Source organism: Bubalus kerabau, chromosome 5 (genome assembly GCF_029407905.1).
Source record: "Bubalus kerabau isolate K-KA32 ecotype Philippines breed swamp buffalo chromosome 5, PCC_UOA_SB_1v2, whole genome shotgun sequence".
NCBI classification, from domain to species: Eukaryota; Metazoa; Chordata; class Mammalia; order Artiodactyla; family Bovidae; genus Bubalus; species Bubalus kerabau.
Genome location: NC_073628.1, coordinates 126,299,893 through 126,327,138, shown reverse-complemented (window position 1 = coordinate 126,327,138; position 27,246 = coordinate 126,299,893). Strand labels below are relative to the sequence as shown.

At 45.8% G+C, this 27,246-nt stretch overlaps 1 protein-coding gene across 10 annotated transcripts; it reads left to right on the top strand.

Moving 5' to 3' along the window:
• The first annotated feature begins 1,442 nt into the window (after window positions 1–1,442).
• On the top strand, window positions 1,443–27,246 carry LOC129654084 (uncharacterized). 10 transcript variants are annotated; one of them, XR_008715391.1, is made up of 4 exons: window positions 1,443–1,885; window positions 3,003–3,083; window positions 5,687–5,756; window positions 9,559–9,860. XR_008715391.1 is itself a non-coding variant. In XM_055583670.1 (4 exons), the coding sequence occupies exons 1-4, from the start codon at window positions 1,878–1,880 to the stop codon at window positions 26,860–26,862; spliced, it is 312 nt and encodes a 103-aa protein (XP_055439645.1). In that variant the 5' UTR covers window positions 1,443–1,877; the 3' UTR covers window positions 26,863–27,246. The 10 variants fall into 10 exon arrangements, 3 of the variants coding, with proteins under 3 accessions (XP_055439645.1, XP_055439643.1, XP_055439644.1); XM_055583670.1 differs by lacking the exon at window positions 9,559–9,860 and adding an exon at window positions 26,682–27,246 and having other exon boundaries at window positions 5,715–5,756; XM_055583668.1 differs by lacking the exon at window positions 9,559–9,860 and adding an exon at window positions 26,656–27,246 and having other exon boundaries at window positions 5,715–5,756.

Genomic DNA, 27,246 nt, shown 5'->3' with positions numbered 1-27,246 from the left:
TCAGGTCATAGAGGTAGGGGATGAGTGGTGCGTCAAGATGCCAGCTGATTTCCTTGGGACCATTTTGAGGCTGTTCTAGAGCATCCTCTAGTTCTATCTAGTTCACCACCATCCTGGCTCCAGGCCTCGGGGCAGCTGGACTCTTCAGAAGCTGGTGATAAAAAGTGGCAGGTGGGAGCCAAGGGTGAGTTTTTCTGCATATCTTCCTCCTCCCCCAGATCTGCATTTTAGAATTTCTGAAATGGTGAGGCAGAAAAAAGTTTCTCCAAGGTTACAAAGAAGCAGTGGCTCTGAATTTCCTCCCTTAGGGCCACAGAAACAAAGTAAGTTAGAGAATTGCAGGGCCTGTCCGTTTAGTATTATCAGAACAGCAGAGAACCACGTCCCACAAGGGTAACCCAAAGAAAGTCCGAGGGGGACTTCAGTGTGTAAATCTAGGGTCGCCTCAGAACACTTTGGCCCTGGGAAGGGAGCACAGCACCCAGCCTTCAGGAGGCCAGGCGGCAGGACAGACAGAGGGGACAGTGCCAGGGCCCGGAGTCAGGACCTTTCCCCCTCTACTAGCCCTTCGCTTTCCTGCAGCTTCCAAATCATCATCCTGCAGAAACCCTCGGATTCTGAATGGAGAACAGAGTCAGTCTTGAGGCTAAACTTTGTAAACGAAAAGATTTGAAAACAATTGATGTTGATGTCTTAAAGGACAACCCAACAAAGCAATCAACAGTATCTCCTAAACAAAACTGGAGGCTGGTTGGGGAAGGGAAGGAGTAAACAGTGCGACTTCCCTAAAGCCTATTCTAGTTGAGCAGAAGAAACTTTTTAAATTCTAGAAAATAGTAGCAAAATATCCAGGAAGAGAGAAGGAACAATTTACAGACCATACAGGATACAGAGTTCTGCAAGGCAGAAATCTTGCCTGTCGGGTGTCCGGGAAGACATGGACAGGGTAGAATTCGAGCCCTGGCCTCGCTGGAAAGAATCTGCTTGCAATGCAGGAGACCCGGGTGCGATCCTGGGTCGGGAAGATCCCCTGGAGAAGGGCATGGTAACCCACTCCAGTATTCTTGCCTGGAGAATCCCACAGACAGAGGACCCTGGTGGGCTACAGTCCATGGGGTCGCAGAGTCGGACACGACTGAGTGACTAACACACTTAGCACACTTGCTGGCTGGGGAGAATCTAGATTCCTTCCACATTATAAAAGACCTACTGGGTGCCAGGCACTGTGATAAAAGCCAGGAGCGTGAAGATGAGCGCTGGGTGGGCTCTGTCCTGACGTTAGTGCTCCCAGCCCACGTAGGCAGCAGGTATGCGAACAGAGGGCAGGGCAGGGCCCTGGGAAGAGGTGTGATGGTTGAACGGCCAGGGAGGTAAGCTAGGAGCATGGCGGGTGTGTGTGTGTGTGTGTGTGTGTGTGTGTGTGTGTGTGTGTGTGTGGTCTCTGATATGTAGAAGGAGAGAGAGTTTTCTGGATGAGCTCCACTGAGGATATGAGCTGAGTCTTAAAGCCTCAGTTTCATCTGTAGACCCAGAGGAAGGAAGAAGAGCATCCTAGGAGGGGAACAGCTAGTGAAAAGGTATTGTGAGGAGCCACAAATTGGAGACAGGGCGAGAATTTAGAGAAATCTGTGTGACCGGGACAAAGGTTGCTTGTGAGCACACCTCTAATCCCATCATATCAGGGGAAAGGAGGCTGAAGGAGTCTTGAAGTCCTAGGTGTCAGATAAATAATGTGCCTGTTTATCATGTAAGGCATCGGAAGGCAGCCACAACTTTTAAGCAAGAGAGGGTTGCTTCATGCTGACCTTTGCAAAGGTTATTGGGAGGAGAGAGTCCTGGGGCTCAGAGAAGCCAGAGGAAGGGAACCAGTTCTGGCGATGAGCAGGTGAGGTTTGTGCAGCAGCTAATCAGATGCTTACAGCCATGGGGTGTTGAGGATGGATTAAGGACAGGAGTACTATTTGAGGGGGAAATGCCCTGTGAAAGCTGTTTATTTTGACAAATGTTCTCCCACTGCCGCGTCCCTGCCCTGGTGCACGTTTCATCTGGGGATTGTTAAAAGAGCTGTCATTTCTGTAGTTCTCTGAAGTTTGGGTGATGGTTTCCTTTCCCACTGAGTTGAATTTTCTGCTTCTCAGGAATCGTGAGAGTTGACTTCAACATTTTGATTTCTGAGAGCTGCTTGAGAGTCTGTTGGCCCTGGTCTTTGGCTGAAGAAGGGTCTGTAACTATCACAATGGTGTGAATTTTCTAGAAATATCTACTGCAATCAGCTGGCATGATTGTGCTTCTTTAAAAAACAAACAAACTTGCCAGGGTGGTCCCTAGATTCTGCAAAAGGCAACCCTTTGCCTCCCTGCACAAGTGGTCAATCCCGTTACTCAGCACACCCCACTAGATGGAGGTTTTATAAAGTAGTTCTGCCCTAACAGGAAAAGCTGGGCTAGAAGAAAAGGGCACTGAAGGAAGTGACTTTTGTTCTAATGCCAAATCCCTGGGAGACTGGTATTTGGAGTGTTTACATCCTCCTGACTTTTTACATGATTTCCCCAACTCTTACATTACATACATCAAGAGCAAAATAGAACTTGACCCTGGTTTATTACACGGTAGATCTGCCAGATGGCTCCGGAACAGTGGCTTTGCCATGTGCATGGGCTGGTTAGTCAGGAGACAGGAGCAGAGGGCGAGTAAGTTGAGGTCGGGGTTGAAATTCCTATAGAGGCCATTGGCCGGGCACACCCTGCCCTTAGCGCGCTCTGGCCCAGGTCACCAAGGGTAACAGGGTAGGGAATGGCAGCCCAGCCCCGCTCTCATAAATCGTATTGCGTGTCCTGAATGGTGGGTCAGTGAATAGGAATTTCAGACATAATGAGACCTTGATTAAGAAGGCCTGTGGGAAGAAGACACCATGATAGGTCTCAGCTGTGATTTTCCCCCCACCCCAGCTTTCATTAGTGATGTGGAGCAGTGTTGATTGTAGCAAATTCTCTACTAAACAGAAAATACTTCGCTGCTCCAAAGAGAAATACCTGCCTTACAGCTAGCTTCAATTTGTCCCCAAATCGTTGTCAGTACACAAGGTAAGGCCACGTTTCCTTCCCAGCTTCCTCCTTCTCCGCCCTTCCCCGCTCACTGGTGGCCTCTCCTCCCCTGCAGCCCCTGGAGGCCTTTCTTCTCCTTATTAAAGCAGGACAGGCTCTTGTTTGGGCTCACAGACTGACAGACTGGCCTTCTTGGAAATGATTTCTGTCACCCTCTCTTCAACTAAATGTTGTATTTCAAAGTGTTTCCTGGGGATCGTGGCTAAGAGCTCGTGGCCTAGAACCAGATCAAAGCCAAGCTGGGATCTGGTCCTGAGGGTTACCAGTGGTGGGAGGTGGGCTGAGGGCTTGCCCTGGCCGAGCCTCAGTTTCCCCTCTCTGTGAAGGAAAGCCCACACTGATGCAGGGCTGTTTTGAGGACTGAAGGAGAGAACACATGCTGGCTCTCAGAATTTCCCGGCACCCGGCAAGTCTCAGCTATGATTACTGGTTGGTGAACTGCTCCGTAAATGGCCTTTTTCTACTGGGAACTTAGTGTAACAGCTAGCAAGGGGAGAGAATGTTTTCAACTGATTGTATTAGGAAAAGTTTCAAACAGGTGGAAAAGGTGAAGCAATAGTACAATTGACACTGGGGTCCCTCTCCTTGATTCTACAATTGCTTACATTTTGCTGTATATATACATTTTTTTTTCTGAACCATTTCAAAGTAAAATATAGACGTGACCCTAAACACTTAAACACACACCTCTTGAGCAATAAGGACATTTTCCTACATATTCACAATAATCTTTATTACATTTAAGAACATTAATAATGATTACCCAAATTACCTAATTCCTAATCTATATAAAGAGGGCTTCCCTTGTGGCTCAGCTGATAAAGAATCAGCCTGCAATGGGGGAGACCTGGGTTCAACCTCTGGATTGGGAAGGTCCCCTGGAGAAGGGAAAGGCTACCCACTCCAGTATTCTGGCCTGGAGAATTCCATGGATTGTATAGTCCATGGGGTCGCAAAGAGTCAGACGTGATTGAGCTACTTTCACTTTCAATCTATATAAAGAGTTTCAAAATGTCCCCCGTTAAGCCTTCTAACAGATTAAAAATTTTTTTTTCTCAAGGCCTTGCAGAGTTTAACTTTTATTATTTATTAATGGCTATGTGGTATGCAGGATCTTTAGTGCCCTGACCAGGGATCAGATCCATTCTCCCCTCAGTGGAAGCTCCGAATCTTAAACAATGGACCTCTAGGAAAGTTCTAATCAGTTGAGTCGCTCAGTCATGTCTGACTCTTTGCGACCCCATGAGTTGCAGCATGCCAGGCCTCCCTGTCCATCACCAATTCCTGGAGTTTACCCAAACTCAAGTCCATCGAGTCAGTGATGCCATCCAGCCATCTCATCCTTTGTTGTCCCCTTCTCCTCCTACCCCCAATCCCTCCCAGCATCAGGATCTTTTCCTATGAGTCAGCTCTTCGCATCAGGTGGCCAAAGTATTGGAGTTTCAGCTTCAACATCAGTCCTTCTAATGAACACCCAGGACTGATCTCCTTTAGGATGGACTGGTTGGATCTCCTTGCAGTCCAAGGGACTCTCAAGAGTCTTCTCCAACACCACAGTTCAAAAGCATCAATTCTTCAGCGCTCGGCTTTCTTCACAGTCCAACTCTCACATCCATACACGGCCACTGGACAAACCATAGCCTTGACTAGACGGACCTTTGTTGGCAAAGTAATGTCTCTGCTTTTGAATATCCTGTCTAGGTTGGTCATAACTTTCCTTCCAAGGAGTAAGCATCTTTTAATTTCATGGCTGCAATCACCATCTGCAGTGATTTTGGAGCCCCCCAAAAATTAAGTCTGACACTGCTTCCACTGTTTCCCCACCTATTTCCCACTAAGTGATGGGACCAGATGCCATGATCTTCGTTTTCTGAATGTTGAGCTTTAAGCCAACTTTTTCACTCTCCTCTTTCACTTTCATCAAGAGGCTTTTGAGTTCCTCTTCACTTTCTACCATAAGGGTGGTGTCATCTGCATATCTGAGGTTATTGATATTTCTCCTGGCAATCTTGATTCCAGCTTGTGCTTCTTCCAGCCCGGTGTTTCTCATGATGTACTCTGCATAGATGTTAAATAAGCAGGGTGACAATATACAGCCTTGATGTACTCCTTTTCCTATTTGGAACCAGTCTGTTGTTCCATGTCCAGTTCTAACTGTTGCTTCCTGACCTGCATATAGGTTTCTCAAGAGGCAGGTCAGGTGGTCTGGTATTCCCATCTCTTTAAGAATTTTCCACGGTTTGCTGTGATCCACACAGTCAAAGGCTTTGGCATAGTCAATAAAGCAGAAATAGATGTTTTTCTGGAACTCTCTTGCTTTTTCCATGATCCAGTGGATATTGGCAATTTTATCTCTGGTTCCTCTGCCTTTTCTAAAACCATCTTGTACATCTGGAAGTTCGTGGTTCACATATTGCTGAAGCCTGGCTTGGAGACTTTTGAGCATTACTTTACTAGTGTGTGAGATGAGTGCAATTGTGCAGTAGTTTGAGCATTCTTTGGCATTGCCAAAGTTCTAATAGATTTTTTATTTTTTCCAAACAAAATCCAATCAAGAGTCTGACATTGAATTTTTTGTCTAGTCTCTTTGTTCTTTTATATTTGGAGCAGTGGAAAAACACCGAGACCGACCTTGCTCCTGAAAGGCTGCAGGTAAAAACGGCCACGGTTCCCACAGAGGTCCCCTGGGGCTGGCACCTTTCCTCACACGGGCCCTGCGATGCACCTGCGTTGTTTGCTTTGTGGAACACGTTCACTACTGGTTTTACTGCTTGATAACTTGAGGTTAGGAACTCTTTTATTGTCTTCATATTCCCACCACCCACACGGGACCGACACACAAATGGTCAACAGAAACCAATGGAAGGAAAACCGACGGGGAGGGAAGGGGGAAGCAGAGGAGGGGACTGGGAAGGAGGCCGGCCTGGCCCTGAACCTGCTTCTCAGGCGGTAGGTGCCTTGGGGGACAGGGGACCTTCTGCTGTCCCGGAGGCGCTGCCCTCCTTGGATTTGGGGAAGACAACTCCCCTCTGTGGCCTGCGCCTTCTTCCTCCTCAGGCTCCTTTCCCCACTTCCACCTCCCTTACCTGAGCACTAGCTGGGCTCCCCTTGGACCCTTTGTTAACTTTCTTCTCTTCCTCTCAGGAGACGCATTAAACGTTTGACAGTATTTTTAGAAAGTAGTCTATCATAGATTATCTCTTCCTACCACCACATTCATTTATCCAGTACCCTGGGGGCTAACTGCCACGTGATTTCCACCTTCAGGAAGGAAATTCTTGACACAAAGGGAATCCTGGGGTGTATGCACTCTTTGTCAGGAAGGTGTCAGGATACCTCTGAGAGCAGGATCTGCTGAAGGGAAAGGACATGTGTGGGTGTATGAGCCCCTGAGGATGAGCCCCCGAGGCCAAGAGGAGCTGTCTCCAAACACAACTGACACAGCTGGGCTCAGGCTTCAGGGTCAAAGTGTTAGTCCTATTCAGTGTAGAGAGAACAAGGACTGAATTGGCTGGAACAGACCAAAGTTTGTAGACCGAACTTTCTCATGCATGCATGCATGCTAAGTCTCTTCAGTAGTGTCCGACTCTGTGCGACCCCATGGACTGTAGCCCACCAGGTTCCTCTGTCCATGGGCTTCTGCAGGCAAGAATACTAGAGTGGGTCGCCATGCCCTCCTCCAGGGGATCTTTATACCTAATCCCTCGGTAAAATGCTGAGGTGAACAAAAGCAGAGAAGATATAGGGGATGAAGGTTGGAAACTAGATTATCTGCATGGTGGGTTGGCTAATTTCCATTCCAGGCTCACCTCATGGATATGGTTCTCCATCACCTCTCCTTGCTGAGAAGTTGGCTTCCAGTCAAAGTACATAGGCCATTTAATTATTAATCTGAGCAAAACATTGTTAGGAAAGTTAAACTGTTGAGTGTGTGTGTCTGTGTGTACACACGCAGATGCTTTCTGGGTTATCTGGCTGTTTTGTTTTTTCTGTTTACTTTTCTGGGCCCCTGCTCCTCACCATTGGTGGAGACACCTATAAGGTGATCATGACCAACAGTGAATCCTTATGAGCTGTTCGGTCCCCGGCTCCTTGGATGTGTGTGGAAATGTTTGTCAGCTGTAGAGGGCTCAGTACACCAAAAGTGACTGACCTTGACCTTTGATTGGACAGTGTATCTGTGACCAGGAAAAAGTTCAGTGTTCATGTTTGATGATGGTTTTATGCCCTCCTGTCAGTAGAAAGTATTTTATAGAGCTTGCTGATGGCCCAGGGCTCCAGGAACTATCATTATTATTTAGCCAATGATTTTAATGAGTATATATAAACTCATTCTATTTTTACATTAATAACAGGGAGGGAGAAGTTGGAAGATTAAATAGAGGGGAGGATGGGTTTTAGCTTCACTGCTCAGGGCTACTGGGAAGACTTTTACAGAATTGCTGCTGCTGTTGCTGCTAAGTCGCTTCAGTTGTGTCCGACTCTGTGCGACCCCATAGACGGCAGCCCACTAGGCTCCTCTGTCCCTGGGATTCTCCAGGCAAGAATGCTGGAGTGGGTTGCCATTTCCTTCTCCAATTCACGAGAGTGAAAAGTGAAAGTTAAGTCACTCAGTTGTGCCCAACTCTTAGCGACCCCATGGACTGCAGCCTACCAGGCTCCTCCGTCCATGGGATTTTCCAGGCAAGAGTACTGAAGTGGGTTGCCAAGGCTATGGTTTTTCCTGTTGTCATGTATGGATGTGAGAGTTGGACTCTGAAGAAGGCTGAGCGCTGAAGAATTGATGCTTTTGAACGTGGTGTTGGAGAAGACTCTTGAGAGTCCCTTGGACTACAAGGAGATCCAACCAGTCCATTCTGAAGGAGATCAGCCCTAGGATTTCTTTGGAAGGAATGATGCTAAAGCTGAAACTCCAGTACTTTGGCCACCTCATGCGAAGAGTTGACTCATAGGAAAAGACTCTGATGCTGGGAGGGATTGGGGGCAGGAGGAGAAGGGGACGACAGAGGATGAGATGGCTGGATGGCATCACTGACTTGATGGACGTGAGTCTGAATGAACTCCAGGAGTTGGTGATGGACAGGGAGGCCTGGCGTGCTGCAATTCATGGGGTTGCAAAGAGTTGGACACGACTGAGCGACTGATCTAATCTGATCTGATCTGATTCTCATTATTTCCTTCTTCCTATGGCTGTTTTTCTTTATTTTTCTTTCTTCCTTTCTCCTTCCCTTCTTTCTTTTCCTCTTTCTTTCTTTCTTCAATATTTACTGCATGCTTACAACGTATTACACACAGTGATAAGTGCTGGGTATACAGAGATGAACAACACATGGCCCCAGCCCTCCTGGAACGTGATTTAGTGGGGAGGCGGAGACATAGTTCATTCCAACACAGAGGGAAAGGGTGGAGGTAAGCTTGGTGGAGAGGCCCTAAATCCAGCTTGGCTTGAGAGAGAGGTAGAAAGCTTCCTAGAAGAGATAACTGGATGATTGATTAGGAGTGGGCATTGGGGGTCAAGTAGGGCCCAGAGCCTTTACCTGGGAAACCAAGTCATTCATGTGGTTCAGGAGCGCTGGACAAAGGAATTGGGATGAACTCTGGGGCTGTGGGTTTTCCATGGATGAATGACCACAGACTTTGATGTCACTTGGTGTAGTTAGGACCACATGGACAGGTAGAAATGAGGCCTCCTTCTACTCTGGGAAAGTACAGGTGACCTACCCAGGAAGTACTGAAAATGATCCAAGGTGCCTGCTCAGATAGCTGACCCCAGGGAATCCTGGCAGACATGGGAGAGAAAGTGAGGGGAAGCTCACCATTGAAAACCAGTGCTCAGGGCTGAAGAGTTATGTTAAGGGTAAGCAGGCAAGGTAACGAGGTATGGATAAAGATCAGTGCGTACCAGGGTGGGGCAATGTGGGTTGGAGAGTCAGAGAACTCCTGGCCTCCTACCAAACAAGGGCTAACTTGCACTGCAAGTTTTATTGGGAGCTCAAGAACTCAGGAGTTCTTTGGTCAGTAGTCAGGCAAGTGGCCACAGTAGTTCTGTTCCCCAAGAACAGAGCCCTCCATGAGCGGCTTCATGAGCTACAGGAAGCAGGAGAGCTTAGATAATCTCAGGAACATGAGAAGGAGTCAATTAAGGGAAATTTGATTCCTGCTTTTTGGAGGTCTCAGTCTGAGTAGAAAGCACATATGAGCAGAAAGATATAAGCATCATGTCCAGTAATATCAACTGCAGCAATATTAAAACCACCATTGTCGTCAATGTCTCCTCTGTGGCAGAGTGTTTCATGTATATTTCATTTAACCTTCACACAACAATAGAATGCTATATAATGGTAGAAGTCATTATGACTCACTCATTTCATAGGTGGGGAAATTAAAGTTTAGATGGGTCATAGGTGTGGAATCATAGAATCACTTATTAACCCAGAACATTCTAATTCTTAAGCCTCTGATCTCCTTACTGTGAATATTCAGTGCCACCCATCTTTGAAGACAACAGTCCAACAAAAGTGGAGGAGTGGAGAGACCCTAGACACGGGTGAACTGCTTTTCTGTAGCACAACTGGCTGTTATGAAGATGTATAATTTTTAAATTTCCATTGCTTTAATTACTATAGCCTTAGTACAATAAAAATATTAGCATTAGCCACAAATATATGATTTATTGAGAAAAATATGGATCAGAGAATGGGCTCTCTGAAGTCGATTACCTTGATAGTTATATTGTGTCCCCACAGAATTCATCTCTTGAGGTCCGATCCCCGGTGTGATTGTATTTGAAGGCTGGCCCTTGGGGAGATAATTAGATTTAGTGGAGGTCATGAGGGCGGGGCTTCCATAATGGGATTGTCACCCTTAAAAGAAGAGTAAAGAGACGCCAGAGTGCTTCCTTTGCCTTTTCTCTTTCCTACCCCCTACCTCTGCACACCATGTGCGGACACAGTGAGAAGGCGGCCGGCTATATATAAGCTAGGAAGACTCACCAAGAACTGAATATACCTACACCTTGATCTTGAACTTTCTTCCCTCCAGAACTTTGAGAGAATAAACCTCTCTTAAATCACCCAATCTATAGTATTTTGCTAGAGCAGCCCCTAAAGACCAAATTCGTAGTTGATACCAGCAGCTGAGTGGACACAGGTGTGTATGTGTGTGAACTAGATGCCCTGGTCAGAGGGTTGTTGCCCATATCTTGAGACTCTCACTCTCCACGTGACTTTTGGATGCTCTTTGTCTCATTGATATTTATGAATAATTCTTAGTGCAATAGGCAGTGTCAGTCTCATAATCTGATGGTCCTGAGCTCGGGCCTCAGAAAGGGCAGTTTGTTTGGCTTCCCTGATAGCTCATTTGGTAAAGAATCTTCCTGCAATGTGGGAGACCTGGGTTTGATCCCTGGGTTGGGAAGATCCCCTGCAGAAAGGAAAGATTACCCATTCCAGTATTCTGGCCTGAGAATTCCATGGACTATATAGTTCATGGGGTCGCAAAGAGTCGGACACGACTGAGTGACTTTCACTTTCGTGCAACAATGACTTTTACAAAGCTTTCTAGGGAAAGTATGTGAGCTGCCTTGTGACTCTTCAGCAGATGAGAATGAGATGAATGGTAGTTCATGCAGCAGTTCTCACCACTGAGGGGAGAGCTAGGGTCTGCACAAACCGCTGGACTGCCTGCCTGGCTCCTCGCTCTGGGTGTCCGCGAGCGGCCTGAGGGAGGCATACGTCAAGTGTCAAGTGTATCGCAGCTGCAGGCCTCTTGAACACCCACTGGACTCCCAAGCTATGTGGTCTCCCAGGAATTTGCCACAGGGAGTCTGGTGTGTGTTCAGAGGGACTGCAGCTGCGGTCCCCGTGAGAAGAAACGTGTCCTCTAAAAGCAGATGAGCAGAGAGCTGTGGCTTGGGACGGGGACAGCAGCATGCCTCAGGCTTCCTTAGCAGCCTGGTATCCCTCGCAGGGGGACCACGTTGCTTTTCAACATGGGCGGCCCATCAACTCCCTGACTAGGAGGAACCTGCAAAGGTCATTCAGTCCAGTGCTTCTCAGTCTCTTAGGTACGAGAGCTTCATCTGGGAATTTTGTCAAAGGGGAGATCCTTACTCAGTAGGTGGCAAGTGGGGCCTCGGTGTCCTGTATCTTTAACAATTTCCCAGGTGAGGCTGAGGCTGCTGGTTTGCGGACCACCCATGGAATAGCGAGGATCTACTCTTTTCCTCTATGTCAATGTAGGCTGAACTTCAGCGACCATCTCAGTCCAATAAGAATCCATCCTGCTGTAAAGAAGGAAGTTCTCTTGTTCAGTTTTCTTACCTTGTGGGAGTTCTTACTTAGGAAGACCAAATCCCTTTAGTCAAGTCCACTGAGGCCCTTTGGCCAAGTTTTCTGCTCAATGGAGATGGAACTCTAAAGTAGCCCTCTCTCATATCATAATAAGTGATTATTTAAAGACTACTAAGTCAGATCTATGTTTTAATATAATTTTATTTATTTATTTGGTAGTACTGGGTCCTCATTCCTGTGCAGGCTTTCTCTAGTTGCAGCAAGCAAGGGCTACTCTCTAGATGCGGTGCATGGGCTTCTCGTGGCAGTTTCTCTGGTTGGGGATACAGTCTCTAGGGTGCATGCACTCAGTAGTTGCGGCTCCCAGGATCTAGGTTCAATAGTTGTAGTACACGGGCTTAGTTGCCCCTCAGCATGTGGGATCTTCCCGGACCAGGAATCAAACCTGAGTCTCCTGCGTTGGCAGGCAGATTCTTTACCACTGAGCTACCAGAGAAACCTGACATATTTTATTTTATTTTTTTAATATTTATTTATTTGGCTGCATTGGGATGTTCATTGCAGTGCTCAGGATCTTTAGTTATGACATGCAGGATCTACTAATGTTCCCTGATCAGGGATTGAACCTCACCCCCCTGCCTTGGGAGTGTGGACTTTTAGCCACTGGACCAGCAGGGCCCAGACCTATGTTTAAAAGCACCACTTCTCTTTATGTTCTTACCCCTGCATTATCCAGTTTGGTCAGGAGGAATGAAATTATTGGGATGCTTTTGGTGGAAGAATTAGCATTTGGAACATTCATGTAGTGGCTCATCCAACTGGAACATCCTCACACACTATCCACTCTGTTTTCTCTAGTAAAGGGGGTGGCAGATGTTATAAAAGTCAAAACCTGAAGGGAGAAGGAAAATCTCCACTGAACCTTCAGCATCATTACTATACTTATCAGAACCTGATCATAGCATTGATCTCAGGTGACAAGGACCTACTTTAGGTTTTCTCTTTTCTCCCTGACTTTATATTTCTCCCAGTTGAGAGACTTGGAAACAAGGATTCGGTCATCTACCCTAGCTGAGCAAAGGAATGTGAATTACCCACAACGTGAACAAAAGTCAGTAAATTGTATTTTAAGTACCCAATCATCTGTGACAGGTGCCTCGTCACTTTCATCTCTGCTGTAAACTGTGTTTTCTTTCCACCCCAGAAAGTCTGGCATCTACTTTTTGCACCTTTGTGTGTTAGTCCCTCAGTCGGTGTCTGACTCTTTGGAACCCCAAGGACTGTAGCCCACCAGGCTCCTCTGTCTATGGAATTCTCCAGGCAAGAATCCTGGAGTGGGTAGCCATTCCCTTCTCCAGGGAATCTTCCCGACTAGGGATCCAAACCCTGGTCTCCCACTTTGCAGGCAGATTCTTTACTGTTTGAACCAACAGGGAAGCCCAAGTTATATACAGCACTCTAAAGAGTGCCTGACGCTTAACAGGCATTTAACTAATGTTAACCGTTAGCTTCTGCCAAGAAACAACTGGTGTGGGACTAAGATTACTGATGTGCTGATATGCGTGTTGTTTCTACAGTCAAATCTTCCCCTGTCCCTGGGGGTGTTAGGACCTCAGCAATGCCACAGCTGGGAACTTGGCCCCAGCGGGCATGGGAGCCACAGATGCTGAGCTCGGCATAAGCCTCCACCCCACTGGACAAACCTCATCCTCACTCATTTGATCTAAATGGAGCTAGGTAATCAGTTAGCGCTTGATGGTCAAGATAACAATGATGATGATAAAGAATCTGTGTAAAGTCTAACTTAGATGTATAGCCATTCATTTTATGAACTCGATTTTATAGTCATCATTCATTCCCACTTTAGTATGGGGAGTCACCCAGACAGCTGCACAATGAAATAAAGCCTGGGAATGCCAAGGTATGTCATTTGTCATAGTCCCACGCTGGAAAGGGGAAAGTCAAATTGGAAAGTCAGTGATGCCTGCCTTCAGTTGGTAAACTCTGCTGCCTCTAGGCCTGCAGTTTCCCTGGGCCTCAGATTCTTCTGTGGGTCTCTTCCTTAGTGAAGCTTGTGGACACCTGCAGGTACTGGTAGTTTATGGTTGGAGAGCTCACATAAAACTCCTTACAGACATCTGTTAAGACACTCTCACAGTGTTATCATTATACGTAGGTGAGTTTCTCAATGGATGCTATTTCTTTCTATATTCCTAGTGACCCTTCTAAGGGGTCCCTCTGTTTAGAAAAAGGCAGAGTAGGCCCCCTGCCTTCCCCAGTGAGGGCCTGGCTGCTGGTGGTATTAGGAGATTGGCAGGCAAAGCCGTTTTGAAAAGACAGTGCCAGCATCAGCCTCCATTGTATGATTCCAAGTAAGTCCCTGAAATAGCTCCACCGCTAGTCAGTCACTGAGCCCCATTAATAAGGGGCAAGTCTTCTTCCTCAGGTCAAGGGGAAAAGGTTTAAACATACAATGAGAGGTAGAAGTTGCTTTAATTAGCCTTGACAAGGGATATTAGATCATGTCTAAGGTTCCTTCCAGTTCTGGGATTCTAGACCCGGAACAATCTTGAGCTGAAGATTGAAGCTGGGCTGGAAAAATCCCAGTGGAAAGAAGAGAGAAGAAAAACTCCAAGATGGTTTAGAAAGAGAGTGAGAAATGCTTTGAGATTTGACATTTGGTGACCTGACTGCATATAGAGTCATTTTTTCAGCTCTACTGGGTTCACCTTTCTAAAAGGCTTGCCACTCTGAGATTTAAATCAGCTCACCCGTGTTGCTAATTGGTGCAGCTTGAAAGTCGCAAAAGAGCAGGTAATTCAAGGTCTGGCTCCTTTGCTGTGCTTGTGCAACCTCCAGCACACCCAGTTTGCACATCCCCGATCCTTGTGGTCCTGCAGTGGCCTCCTTCCACTTACAAGGTCTTCTCTCTGTATCAAGATGTCATGGAGTCAGATAGGCCTGGCATGAATCCCACTGATCGCTATGTGACTTGAACATATTTAAGCTCTCTAAGCTTCAGTTTTCTTACCCATAAGATGGGACCACACTAACCTATAAGCTATTATAGAGTTACTGAGAGAATCAAAAGTGGACATTCATACATGATCATACTTAGACATTAACTGAAAAGCTTTGGAGACTTCCCTGGTGGTTCACTGCCACCACGTTAAGTATCTGCCTTCCAGTGTAGGGGTGGATTCAATCCCTGGTCCAGGAACTAAGATTCCAAGTGCCAGGGTGGGGGGCGGGCAACTAAGCCTGCATGCTGCAATCAGGGAGCCCACAAAAAGCTCGCACTCCACAACGAAGACCCAGTGCAATCAAAAGAGGGAAAGCTTTTGATATATGTCCAAGTGTGCCATTTAGTAGCTGTGGGACCTTAAGTGAGTTACTCAATGTCTCTGTGGCTCGGTTTCCTCATTTGTAAGATGGATATAATAACACTACCTACTCCATCGGTTTGGGGTAGTGATTGTATAAAGTGCCTTGAATGGCATGGCAAGTGCTATGTGATGTTAATATTATTGTTATTATTATGCAGCATACCCAGCATAATATCTGGCACAGGGTAACACTAAAAAAGTAATTCCCTGTTCCCCAATAGCTTTAGTACTAAACCTGCTGCCAGGCCTCTGGGATACCTTCCTCTCTGGTTGCCCTGCTCAGCCAAGCTTCTCTCCAGCTAACAGGAAGCTGGGGCTCAGGAGCCGCTTAGCAATCAGGCATTTGAGGCATGTGTTGGTGGCGCAGAAAAGTCAGCAGGTGTGTCCAGAGGAGACCAAAGGGGTGGTGGTGTTCAGTTGCTCAGTCGTGTCTGACGCTTTGCAACCTCCACGGGCTGCAGCACACCAGGCTTCCCTGTCCATCATCAACTCCCAGACTTACTCAAACTCATGTCCATCAAGTCAATGATGCCATCCAACCATCTCATCCTCTGTCATCCCCTTCTCCTCCTGCCCTCAATCTTTTCCAGCAAGGGGTGAGAAGGGCCAACAAATTTCACTGTCTTTATTCCATTATTTGTCTGAGGCTCTAGCCTCAGTGGGGTTCGATCCTTGGGTTGGGAAGATCCCCTGGAGGAGGGCATGGCAACTCACTCCAGTATTCTTGCCTGGAGAATCCCATGGACAGAGGAGCCTGGCAGGCTACAGTTCACGGGGTCACAAAGAGTCGGACATGACTGAAGCAACTTAGCACGCACTCTAACCTCAGGGACAGAGGTTTTCCCCAGAAGGGGAAACCAGAGTGTGTGACTTGGAGCATCTTTCAGGAAGCAGGCAGATGTACTGTCTTCCTAGGGGGAGGAGTCCCCAAAACAGATTGTACCCCTACAATTTGACGGCCCTTGGCACAAGCCAAAGGAGAATCTCAGTGAGCCTTGGTGGGGATGTTTTTCTAAGCCTGCAGACTAGGATACAAGATTCTAGTCCCAAAATTTCAGCTCTGCATGCAGCACTAGGCTTCCACACGCCGGGAAAGGTTCCTGGCACTGGGCCATCCAGGGAGAACAGCTTCAGGAAGGCTGTGGTGGGGGAGGGGAGCAGACCGCCTTCCACTGCACTGGTCCAAACTGGCTGTGCTGAGGCTGCGCAGAAAGTACTCTCTCACCAAAGAGCAGAATCAGTCATGAAATCAGACACTTACCTGGCAGGCCTAACCCATGCCCTCAAGGAGGTCACAAATCCGGGGGAGGAAACAGAAGTACTTAAAAAGTAAACGAGTAATAACAAGATATCTGAAGTCATCTGCTTGTCCTTGCAGATATCAGTCACCTGTAGGGCTCTTTAAATTCCTGAGATTCTAGGTAGTGCAAACCCTACTAGCACAGGCAGAATAATACTATCTGCTAGATACTGGCTACTCTTCCAAAGGCTTTTCTGTGTTACTTCTTTTAGTTTTCACAGTAGCCTTTTGTTGTAGGCCTTGTTGTCCTTATATTCACACGAGGAAACTCAGGAACAGGGAGGCTAAAAGACTAGCCTAAAGTCATACAGGAAGGAGCCAGGATCCAAACCGAGGCTCTCTGGCTCCAGAAAACACACTTTCACCCTCCCAGTTAAACTACCTGGAGCTAGGCAGGGTGATCCCGGGGCCTCACACAGGAAGGGATCTTTTTCTCTGTCAGGTCGTAGGGAACCCTCTGGTTACAGTTAATGGGGTTTAACTCGGAGTTAACACCCTGCCTGCCCCTTGTACAGAAGCTGCTTTCTCACTAAGTCCCTCAGTCATGTCCAGCTCTTTGTAACCCCGTGGTCTGTAGCCCGCCAGGCTTCTCTGTCCATGGGATTCTCCAGGCAAGAATACTAGAGCAGGTTGCCATTTCCTTCTCCAGGGGATCTTCCTGACCCAGAGATCAAACTTGAGTCTCCTGCCTTGGCAGGTGGATTCTTTACCACTGTGCCACCTGGCAACAGAGGCCACTAATTCAGTCACGATCCAGGAAAGGAATCCCTCTAAGGGCAGAGGTCTCCTGCAGGCCCCACACAGCCCTTTGGCCAACCTCCAGATGACTGCCTTTGTTGGGGAGAGGATACCAGTCCAACCAGCTGTGACCAGGATGGTGGGAGGTCATGTGATACAGAGGAATCAGATGGTTCCCTGCAGCCTCAAAGAGCCTGACTCACACGTGTGGATGGGCCGCATCCCTAACCTCACTGAATTGTTACTGGCTACTCGGCAATGGCACCCCACTCCAGTACCCTTGCCTGGAAAATCCCATGGACAGAGGAGCCTGGTGCGCTGTAGTCCATGGGGTCGCTAAGAGTCGGACAAAACTGAGCCACTTCACTTTCACTTTTCACTTTCATGCATTGGAGAAGGAAATGGCAACCCACTCCATGGTTCTTGCCTGGAGAATCCCAGGGACGGGAGAGCCTGGTGGGGTCACACAGAGTTGGACAGGACTGAAGCGACTTAGCAGCAGCAGCAGCAGCAGCTCACTTACAAGTCTTAAAATATATGTATATATGGGCTTCCCTGGTGGCTCAGACGGTAAAGAATCTGCCTGCAATGTGGGAGACTGGGTTCAATCCCTGGGTCAGGAAGATACCCTGCAGGAATGCATGACAACCCACTCCAGAATTCTTGCCTGGAGAATCTGACGGACAGAGGAACATGGCAGGCTACTATATATACATATAGAACATATATATATATGCTCTGTGTGTGGGCTTAGTCGCTCAGTTGTGTCCGACTCTTTGCAACCCCATGGACTATATAGCCCACCAGTCCCCACTGGCATGGAATTCTCCAGGCAAGAATACTGGAGTGGAGTCCAGAGGATCTTCCTGACCCAGGAAGTGTATTTACAAGATTGTTTATAATAATGAAAAATAATACTATCCAGCTATCCAGCCACTGGAGATTGATTCAATAAATTAAGGTGCACACAAACAACTGATTCTTGCCTGGAGAATCCCCATGGACAGAGGAGCCTGGCAGGTTACAGTCCATAGTGTTGCAAAGAGTTGGACATGATTGAGTGACTAAGGAGAGAGAAACAACAGATTAACATGTAGCTGTTAAAATCAATGCTATACAAACATATTTATTAACATAGATGGTTTTAGCATGCTGCTAAATGGTGTGACAACCCACCTGAGAAACAAAATGGATATTCTGATCCAGTTTTCATAAGAAAAAAAAGTATATATGTGTATACAAAAATATCTCATTTGTGTATATAAAATATTAACAGATGCTATCTTTGATAGGAAGGATGACAGATTGTTTAATTTCTTTCTTGTTTGCTTATTTGTATTTATATTTTTATAGTGGACATTTATTTTTTCACTAATAATTTCCATTTCTGAGAATTTATTCTGTGCCAGGCAGCACCAAGCTAAGTTATTGACCCTATTTCACAGATAAAGAGATAGGCTCGGAGAGTGGGAAAAATTTGCCCAAGATTAAGAGCTAGCAATGTGGGGAGCTGGGGTTTGAACTCAGGCAGACTTTGGAGCTAATAGATTCACATGACAGAGCACTATAAAAGGTACACAAGTGTATTCAATGGAAATCCACCCTTTTGCCCAAGTTCCCCAGCCTCACATTTCCCTCATCAGAGACATCCGCTTTCGCCATGCTGCAGATCCCTCCAGAGAAACATTTATACCCCAACATGTATGTATCACAATTTATTGACTAATCTGTCCCACTGATTTGAAATGTAACTTTTATGGTATTAGTATAATAGATTCTTATATGTATTTATATTACTCCTTTCTGAGCAGATAGTAGATATTTTAAAATATATATTTATTTATTTAGGCTACACAGGTCTTAGCTGAGGCACATGAGATTGTTCATCTCTGTTCCAGGGCATGGGGGTCTCTTTAGTTGCAGCATACTCTTAGTTGTGGTTTGTAAAATCTAGTTCCCTGACCAGGGATCAATCCGGGGGCCCCTGCACTGGGAGCCACTGGACCACCAGGAAAGCCCCTCAGATCAGATCAGATCAGTCGCTCAGTCGTGTCCGACTCTTTGAGACCCCATGAATCGCAGCACGCCAGGCCTCTCTGTCTGTCACCAACTCCGGAGTTCACTCAGACTCACGTCCATCGAGTCAGTGATGCCATCTTGCCATCTCATCCTCTGTCGTCCCCTTCTCCTCTTGCCCCCAATCCCTCCCAGCATCAGAGTCTTTTCCTATGAGTCAACTCTTCGCATGAGGTGGCCAAAGTACTGGAGTTTCAGCTTTAGCATCATTCCTTCCAAAGAGATCCCAGGGCTGATCTCCTTCAGAATGGACTGGTTGGATCTCCTTGCAGTCCAAGGGACTCTCAAGAGTCTTCTCAACACCACAGTTCAAAAGCATCAATTCTTCGGCACTCAGCTTTCTTCAGAGTCCAACTCTCACATCCATACATGACCACAGGAAAAACCATAGCCTTGACTAGATGAACCTTTGTTGGCAAAGTAATGTCTCTGCTTTTGAATATGCTATCTAGGTTGGTCATAACTTTCCTTCCAAGGAGTAAGCGTCTTTTTATTTTTATGCAGCAAACTTATTTTTAAAATCTAATAGTATATTAGAAATAACCCTAATTTTATAAAAAATAATCATCTCACCTTAATATGAGAAAGCAAAATGTTTGAACTTCTTCTCTGTTCCACTTTTGGTGGAAAGCAAATAGTATTCACTGTGGAGAATGATACTAGGCCAGTGACTTACCTTTGAGTTACAGAATATAAGAGCTAGAAGGGATCTTAGAGGTCGTCTAGCCCAAACAGAGGAGCCTGGCGTGCAGTCCATGGGGTCACAGAGTCAGACATGACTTAGCAACTGAACAACAACAACTAGCCCAATTCCCTGTTCAGCAGATGAGGAAACTGGTCTTCTAAGTGCTTGGTAGCAAAACCTTGACTGAAATCCCAGTTCAGGGCATTTTCTGCACCATCATGCCATGCCAGTCCACTTGCCCCATTGACACACAAAGAGGACTGCAGTCATCTAGTGTGGAGATGACAACTCTCAGCAGAGGACAGGCTTTCTTCTGATGATGGTCTGTTGCATTTTTCAGGTCTATGGAGAAGCAGACATGGAAATTGGGTTTCATTTACTGTAGATCTGATAGTGAGAGTTGATATCTTAATGGGAATCTCCTATCTAGAAAACTGCTACGTGATTCCATGTGAAGGCAGGGGCCAGACCACAGGTCTTCTCCCCGTATTCCTTTGTCTTCTACAGTAGTTGAGTCATATCTGCTGCTTGGGGTATTTTCAGTCGTCTTCCCACCATTTATCTTTCTGGGAAGTAGGGTAGTGACAGCAATTCAGTCAGCATACTCTAAATATTGCTCTTAACCCTTTGTGAAACTAACTTTGAGAAGCTGCACTGATAACTTTTCTTTGTCAACTTCCCTAGAGAATTCTTGGCATCTAGCCATATTAGTCAAGGCTTTTCAGTTGCACACACCAGAAACCCCACAGGAACAAGTTTAGACAAAAAAGGGAATATATTAGTTCATGGGATTCAAGGGAAGTTAAGTATCTAAACTAAGCAAAGCTTCAGTCAGTTCAGTCGCTCAGTCGTGTCCAACTCTTTGCGACCCCATGGACTGCAGCACACCAGGCTTCCCTGTCCATCACCAACTCCTGGAGCTTGCTCAAACTCATGTCTATCAAGACGGTGATGCCATCCAACCATCTCATCCTCTTCAAAGCTTAGGGATACATGGATTCAAGAACCACTAGAACTAAGGACTTCAGGGCCAGGCCTTTGTCTCTGCCTCTTGTCTCTGGTTCTCTCTCATGGTTGCTTCGTTCTCTTTCATGGCACAGGCTGGCTCCACTTTCCATGTCCATATTTCCTTGTGATAGCCTTTTTCACCAGAGATGAAGTTTCCTGATAATTTTTCCTTGTCCCAGGTTAAGAAATCCCATAGGAGGGCCCTTGTGGGTGAGCCATGACCAGGGTGCTGGGTCATGTAAGAACATGATAGTGTCAGCAGGAACACATTGTTTGTCTAGAAGGAAAAGCAGACTTCCCTGGTGGTCCAATGGTTAAGACTCCACTCTTCCATTGCAAGGGGGCACGGGTTCGATTCCTGGTCAGGGAACTAAAATCCTACATGCCACATTATGGGGCCAAAAAGTAAAAACAAAAAAAAAAAAAATAAAAGGAAAAGCAGGTCCCAGAAGACTGGGATAATGAGACAAGGATAACCTCCACCCTCTCCTTTGAGATAATGAGTTTGAAAAGAGACTGAAAAACTACAAGGTGAGTGAGAATCTTAAAAACATCAAAATAAAAATCTGGAAAATGGGATGTGCCTCACCAGGGACATTCCTTTTTATAATGACTGACATCCAGTGGAAAAAAAGACTATGGTGAATCTTCCTTGACAAGGCCGCCAAAGAGACACACCTGGGTATTTTAGGACTTAAGTTTCAAGAGATGTGCCCTCTCGCTCTTCCCAACCTGCCTTTCAGAGACCTAAACCATGGGGGTAACAATCCTGTAATTTTAACTGTATTTGTAAATCCCTGATCCTTTGTGTACTGCCTTTTTCTACTCGGCGCTTAGTCTGAATGTTGCTATTTTCACAGAGGAAATCAGAGGAAAGAGGTTGTAATTACAGGTCCAACAACAGCTCCGGAAGCAGCGAAGGCGACAGAGAGCCGGTGGCTCCATGCCCTCTTCCAGGTTGCAGCCTGGACGTCTCCCCCTTCTTTTCCTTGGGCCTCGGTCAGCTCCTCACGGCTTTATCTCATATCTTTCTCCCTTTTGTTTGCCAGTCCAGCGTGTCACGAGACAAAAAGAGAAAGTTAGAACTGAAAGCCAAGGAATTAAAACTGCATGATGTTGGGGCAGACCTGTCTCTTGGAGATAATTCAAATGGAAAAGAAAAGGGGGAAAAAACCCCACCATTTCAGGTCATTGGCCTTTTTAAACAGACCGCCGGCAATATTTACTCCTCCTGAAATAGCACAGTCACATGAAATAAAACCGTGTTCTGTAATGCCTGCAAAACAAAAGGACAATTTACAGGCTGGCATGCTCACTGAGGGCCCTCTGTTTGCCAGCGGATCGGGGCCTTTGCTTCCTGACTCTCCTGGTTACCTTCTGCCCAAGGTCTGTAGCAGGTCTGTGGGGGTCAAGGTCAGATTGCCTTGGAGACCCTCCCAGACATTTTTTCCTCCTCAAAAAATTTGGAAAGGTAGCCAGCGAGTTGAGAGAAGGGTTGGGCGTGGCAAATGGGGCCTCCACCACAGCCCCAGTGCCTGGGGAGCCCAGGACGTGAGATGTGCTCGTAACAGGAGCAGCTGCCAATGGGGCCCATCACCCTCCTGCACGATCCACTCTGTTCCCTCTCTTTCCTTTATCCCTACTTCTTCATCTGTTCCCTACCCACCTGTCCTCCCATCCACTTCCCCCCATTTTCCCCTCGCCCTTTTTTCTATTCCTCTTTTGCCTTCTCTCTCTATTCTTAATTCTGCTGGGGCTCCTCATGGACCGTTATATTTTTTCTGTCTTTTTTTTTTTAATTATTAAAGAATGATAGCACATTTACAGGAGGCTTGGGAAATACAGAACAAAGTTACATATAGTTCTACTACATATTACAAATTATTTTTTAAGTAGATAAACTAAGATTTTTAGTTGGAGTTTCAATATCAAACTCTCAAAAACTAATAGAATGAATAGACAGAAAAGTAGAAGGCTATAGTAGACGTGAAAAACACTATGAACCAAGTCAACATAATTAAGATTTATACAATTTTTACCCAGTAGCAGGATATAAATCCTACTCAAGTTCCCATGGACTATAAACCAGGAAACACTAGAACATATCCAGGGGCATAAAACAAGGTGCAAAAGTGTCATGGTCTAAATGTATTGAAATCACACGATCTGTTCTCTTACCACTGTGGAATTATGTTAGAAATCAATATCAAAAGATATTTGAAAATAACCCGCATATTTCCAAGTATAATTGGACATTTATTAAGAGAGATCTTTGACTTGGCCATTGAAAGCCTCAATAAAGTTAAAAGACTGATTGTAGAGAAGAAAGCATTTAAGTGAGAAATTAATATCAAAATGATAAATTAATATAAAAGGTACTTTAAAAACCCTATGTATTTGAAAATTAAATGTCCACTTTTAAATGATGGGTATATCTAAGAAACCATAATAAGGAAAATTAGAAAATATTTGTAAGAATAAAAATTAAAAGAGAATTTATCAGAATTGTTGCAGTTAGCTGAAGCTACTCAATACAACTAAATGCAAAGGGGAATCGAGTAAGGAATGAAAACAAATAATGGACATTAGCATAAAATTTTGTGAAATTTGAACAAAGTCTATACTTTAGTTAATAATACTGTAACACATGTTAATTTCTCATGGACATTTATGGATTAGCCCTGCTGGAAGGTATAAACAGGCTTCTGGTGGTAGGTTAATGAATGCATGGTCACATGCCAGGTCTGGGGTCATGGTAAGACTCAAACCCCACTGAGGACTCAAGGGGACATTCTTGGCCTCATTCTTTGAGACATCCCCCCTTAGTTGCACAAGATTCCCTTTTTAAAAAAAATCAAAAGCTATTTTTTAAAATAATTTTTTGTATTTGTGAGTATGTTTCTTCAAAACCTTCTATATCCATTGATTTAGTCTTTATACCTTGGAAAAAAGGTAAGTGTTAGCTGCTCAGTTGTGTCTGACTCTGCAACCCCATGACCTATAGCCCTCCAGGCTCCTCTATCCATGGGATTCTCCAGACAAGAATACTGGAGGGGGTTGCCATTCCTTCCTCCAGGGGATCCTCGGGATGTGAGCAAAGTAGCTTAGAAAATGGAAAAATAAAGATGTCTGGACTTGACATACCCAAGTCAGAGAACTCAGTCTCTGTGGCCCGGCCCTGTCAGTCCCTGGTTGAGGACTGCCCCCCAGGGGTGTAGACTGCAGGCCCTTCAGCCTGCAGAGACCCCAGGCCAAGGCCACCCTGAGGCCTGAGAGCAGCCCTTTGACATAGCAACACAGGTGCTGACTCCTGGGAGTGAAAAAACACACAGGTTCTGCTATCTTCTCTTCTTTTTTATCCTCTTTTTCCACAAGCATATGCGCGTTCATGCTCAGTCACTTCAGTCATATCTGACTCTTTGCAACCCCATGAACTGTAGCCTACCAGGCTACTATGTCAATGGGATTCTCCAGGCAAGAATATTGGAATGGGTTGCCATGCCCTCCTCCAGGGGATCTTCCCGACCCAAGGATTGAACCTGTGTCTCTTGCATTGCAGGTGGATTCTTTATCACTGAGCTACTGGGAAAGCTCTTTCACAGATGTATCAGAACCTAGTACATATTATCAAGTAGCATGATGCTAAGACCCAGTATTTGTTGATAGAGAAATCACATATTGACTGACTGATTAATCGATCAATAGACAGACTTCACTAGAGTCCTAAAAGTAATTGTCTTTACAGCTACTCAGTTCCCTGTTTCTTTGGCTTCTGTGCTTCAAAAAAGACAAAAGGAGACCCATTGCAGATGCCAGAGAGAGGCCCTTCCAGAATCCAGGGTGAGAAATACATTAGTCTGAATCCCTGGCTTATCAAACTTAGACACTGTGTTGATCCTCAACTTTGTCACCTGGAACTTCATGAAATCAATTTCCCTAAGTGTATACATTTCTTTCCTTCACACCAACAATCCAGCAGGTACCGCCTTCATTTTCTTTTGTACATACAGTAAGTGGGAAAGAGCCAGAGACGTGTATACAGGGTTCCATTTCCCCACGTCTGAATGGGATATGGCTCCAGTTCTAAGAAGGCAGGACTGACGGGAACTGAATGCTATTTGATGCTTTAGGGGTTTCCAGTTCAAAGAACTGGAAGACAGAACCGAGGCATGGAAAACAGCATCCACACAGAGGGCAGAGGTAGCCGCTGCAAGGCACTTCTCCCAAGTGGCTGCTGGAGAGCAGGTGTTCATGAGCACACAGGCACCACCGTCCAGGATGCCCGGAAGAAACTGAGAAAAGGAACAAGAACTGACGCATGCTACAGCACGGATGAACCTCGACTGTGTGCCAAGTAAAAGACGCTAGACACAAGAGGCTACGTACTGCGTGACTCCCTTGACTTAAAATATCCACAAGAGGCAAATCCATAGAGATGAAGAGTAGATTAGTGATTGACAGGAGCTGGGAGGAGAAGGGAATGAAGAGTGACTACTTATTGGGTATGGGCTTCCCTGGCAGCTCAGTGATAAACAGTCCACCTGCAATGCAGGAACCGCAGGAGATGAGGGTTCGATCCCTGGCCCGGGAAGATTCCCTGGAGGAAGGCACGGCAACCCACTCCAGTATTCTTGCTTGGGGAATGCCATGGACAGAGGAGCCTGGCAAGCTACAGGCCTCAGGGTCGCAAAGAGTCAGACATGACTGCCGTGATTCAACATGTGCTTACTGGGTACAGGGTTTAGCAAAGAGTCGGACACGACTAAGTGACTGAACTGAACTGAACTGATGCTTGCAAAATCTTGTGAATGTATTAAAAACCACTGAATTGTGTACTTTAAAGTGGTAGATTTTTGTGGTATGTAAATTATATCTGAATTTTTTTAAACAGAAGGAAACAATTGGGAAACTTTGGGGTGATAGATGGATGGCCCACGATCCTAATCCACCAGAGTTACAAACTAATAAAATTTTGGTTATTTATGTTAGTGCACCTTCTTCTGTTATCGGGATTGTTCCTCATTAGGCTAGTGATGATTGGGATCATGGCTTTCCATAAGCATTGAAGGAGGTGTGGTCTTGCAAACTGTACAGAGGTTATGACCTCTCTGGTTGTCCATGGTGGCCCTATATCTCTGTGAACCTCTTCAACACTTAGGATCTCCACTGCCCATGACGGAGGGACGGAGAGACGGAGATTTTTTTCTAATTGTTTCCTGAGTATCCATTTTATTTTCCTAGCTGCAATGTAAACTTTTTGAGGGTAGAAACTGTGTCTTTTTAGAAAATTAGGAATTCTCTCTTCTTCTCTGCCTTAAGCAGAGCACCCAAAGGTGGTCCTTGATCATGTGACCTTCTTATGCTGACTCTAAACTGGATCTAGACCTGGAGTCTGGCAGCAGGGCCCACGCGGTGTGAGCCTTACACTCTGGACAGCGCTGTATTCTATTTGCTGCTAATCTCTTCAGATTCTTCTCTGAAGGTTGGGGATGGTTCACGGAACCAGAGATTTTCCTCCTTTCTGTCCTAATGCTTGGCATCCTTTGTTCCCTTCAACAGGAAAGCTAGAATGACCTCCGCAGGTCATATGTCACCTGCTTATTCTGGGTCACAATATACTCCAACATGGAGCAGGCTGATTATGATAATAGATTTGATATTATTAATAAACTCCATCAAAACTGAGGCCTAACCAACAAAGCCAGTTCAAAAGTCACTACAAGTTTTCTCTTTTTTATTATCGGTTTTTTTTCACTGAAATATAGTGGATTGTAAAATGTTGTGCTAATTTCTGCTGTGCAGCAAAGTGGTTCAGTTATATATATGTATATTCTTTGTTTAATATTATTTTCCATTATGGTTTATCATAGGCTATTGGATACAGTTTGTGCTATACAATAGGGCCTTTTTGTTTATCCATTCTGCATATAAAAGCATACATCTGCGCTATGCGCATTTCCCACTCCATCAAGTTTTCTCTTTCAGTGGAAGAAAAAGGAACTTCCAATTAACGTGTTAGCATTTATCTCCCTCCGTCCAGTTCCTCCTGTGTTTCCTAAACTTTCAGGAATAAAAACAAATCATTTCTGACAGCGGTGAGTTCCCCTCTGCTCCGGGAAGGCCAGTCGGGAAGGTCGTCACGTCCCAGCCGTCCTTTGAGCGCTGTGCAGCCCCCTGCCTCTCACTCCTCCAGCAGAGAAACAGACCAGCACAGCCGGGCCTCCCCTTCAGGGCCTGCGCTTCAGAGTCTCCAGACAAGCAGGTTGGATGTTGACTGGAAGGCTTGGATGAATAGGAATGTCACTTCCTTGTTGGTGGCAGACTGCCCACCGTTCCTGCTGGCTGAGAGCCAGAGATGGCCCGAGGTCTACACGTCCTCTCTGCAGCCACATTCTCAGCCTCCCTGTGGCTGGGGCACGTCTGGACTCAGCATTTCTGCCTCCCAAGGGGATATGCGTGCTTGTGTGCGTTATGTGGATGTTTGTGGAGTTTGTATATATTATGGGCTGGAGAGTTTGTGTGCATGTATGGGTGTGTATATTTTGGGAGGTGAAGTTCTACATATATGTAAAACTCAGTATTTATTGTAGAACAGTCTAATAATAAAGAAAAAATATAAGTGAAAAACTACTCATTATCACCTTAGTGAACATTCTCC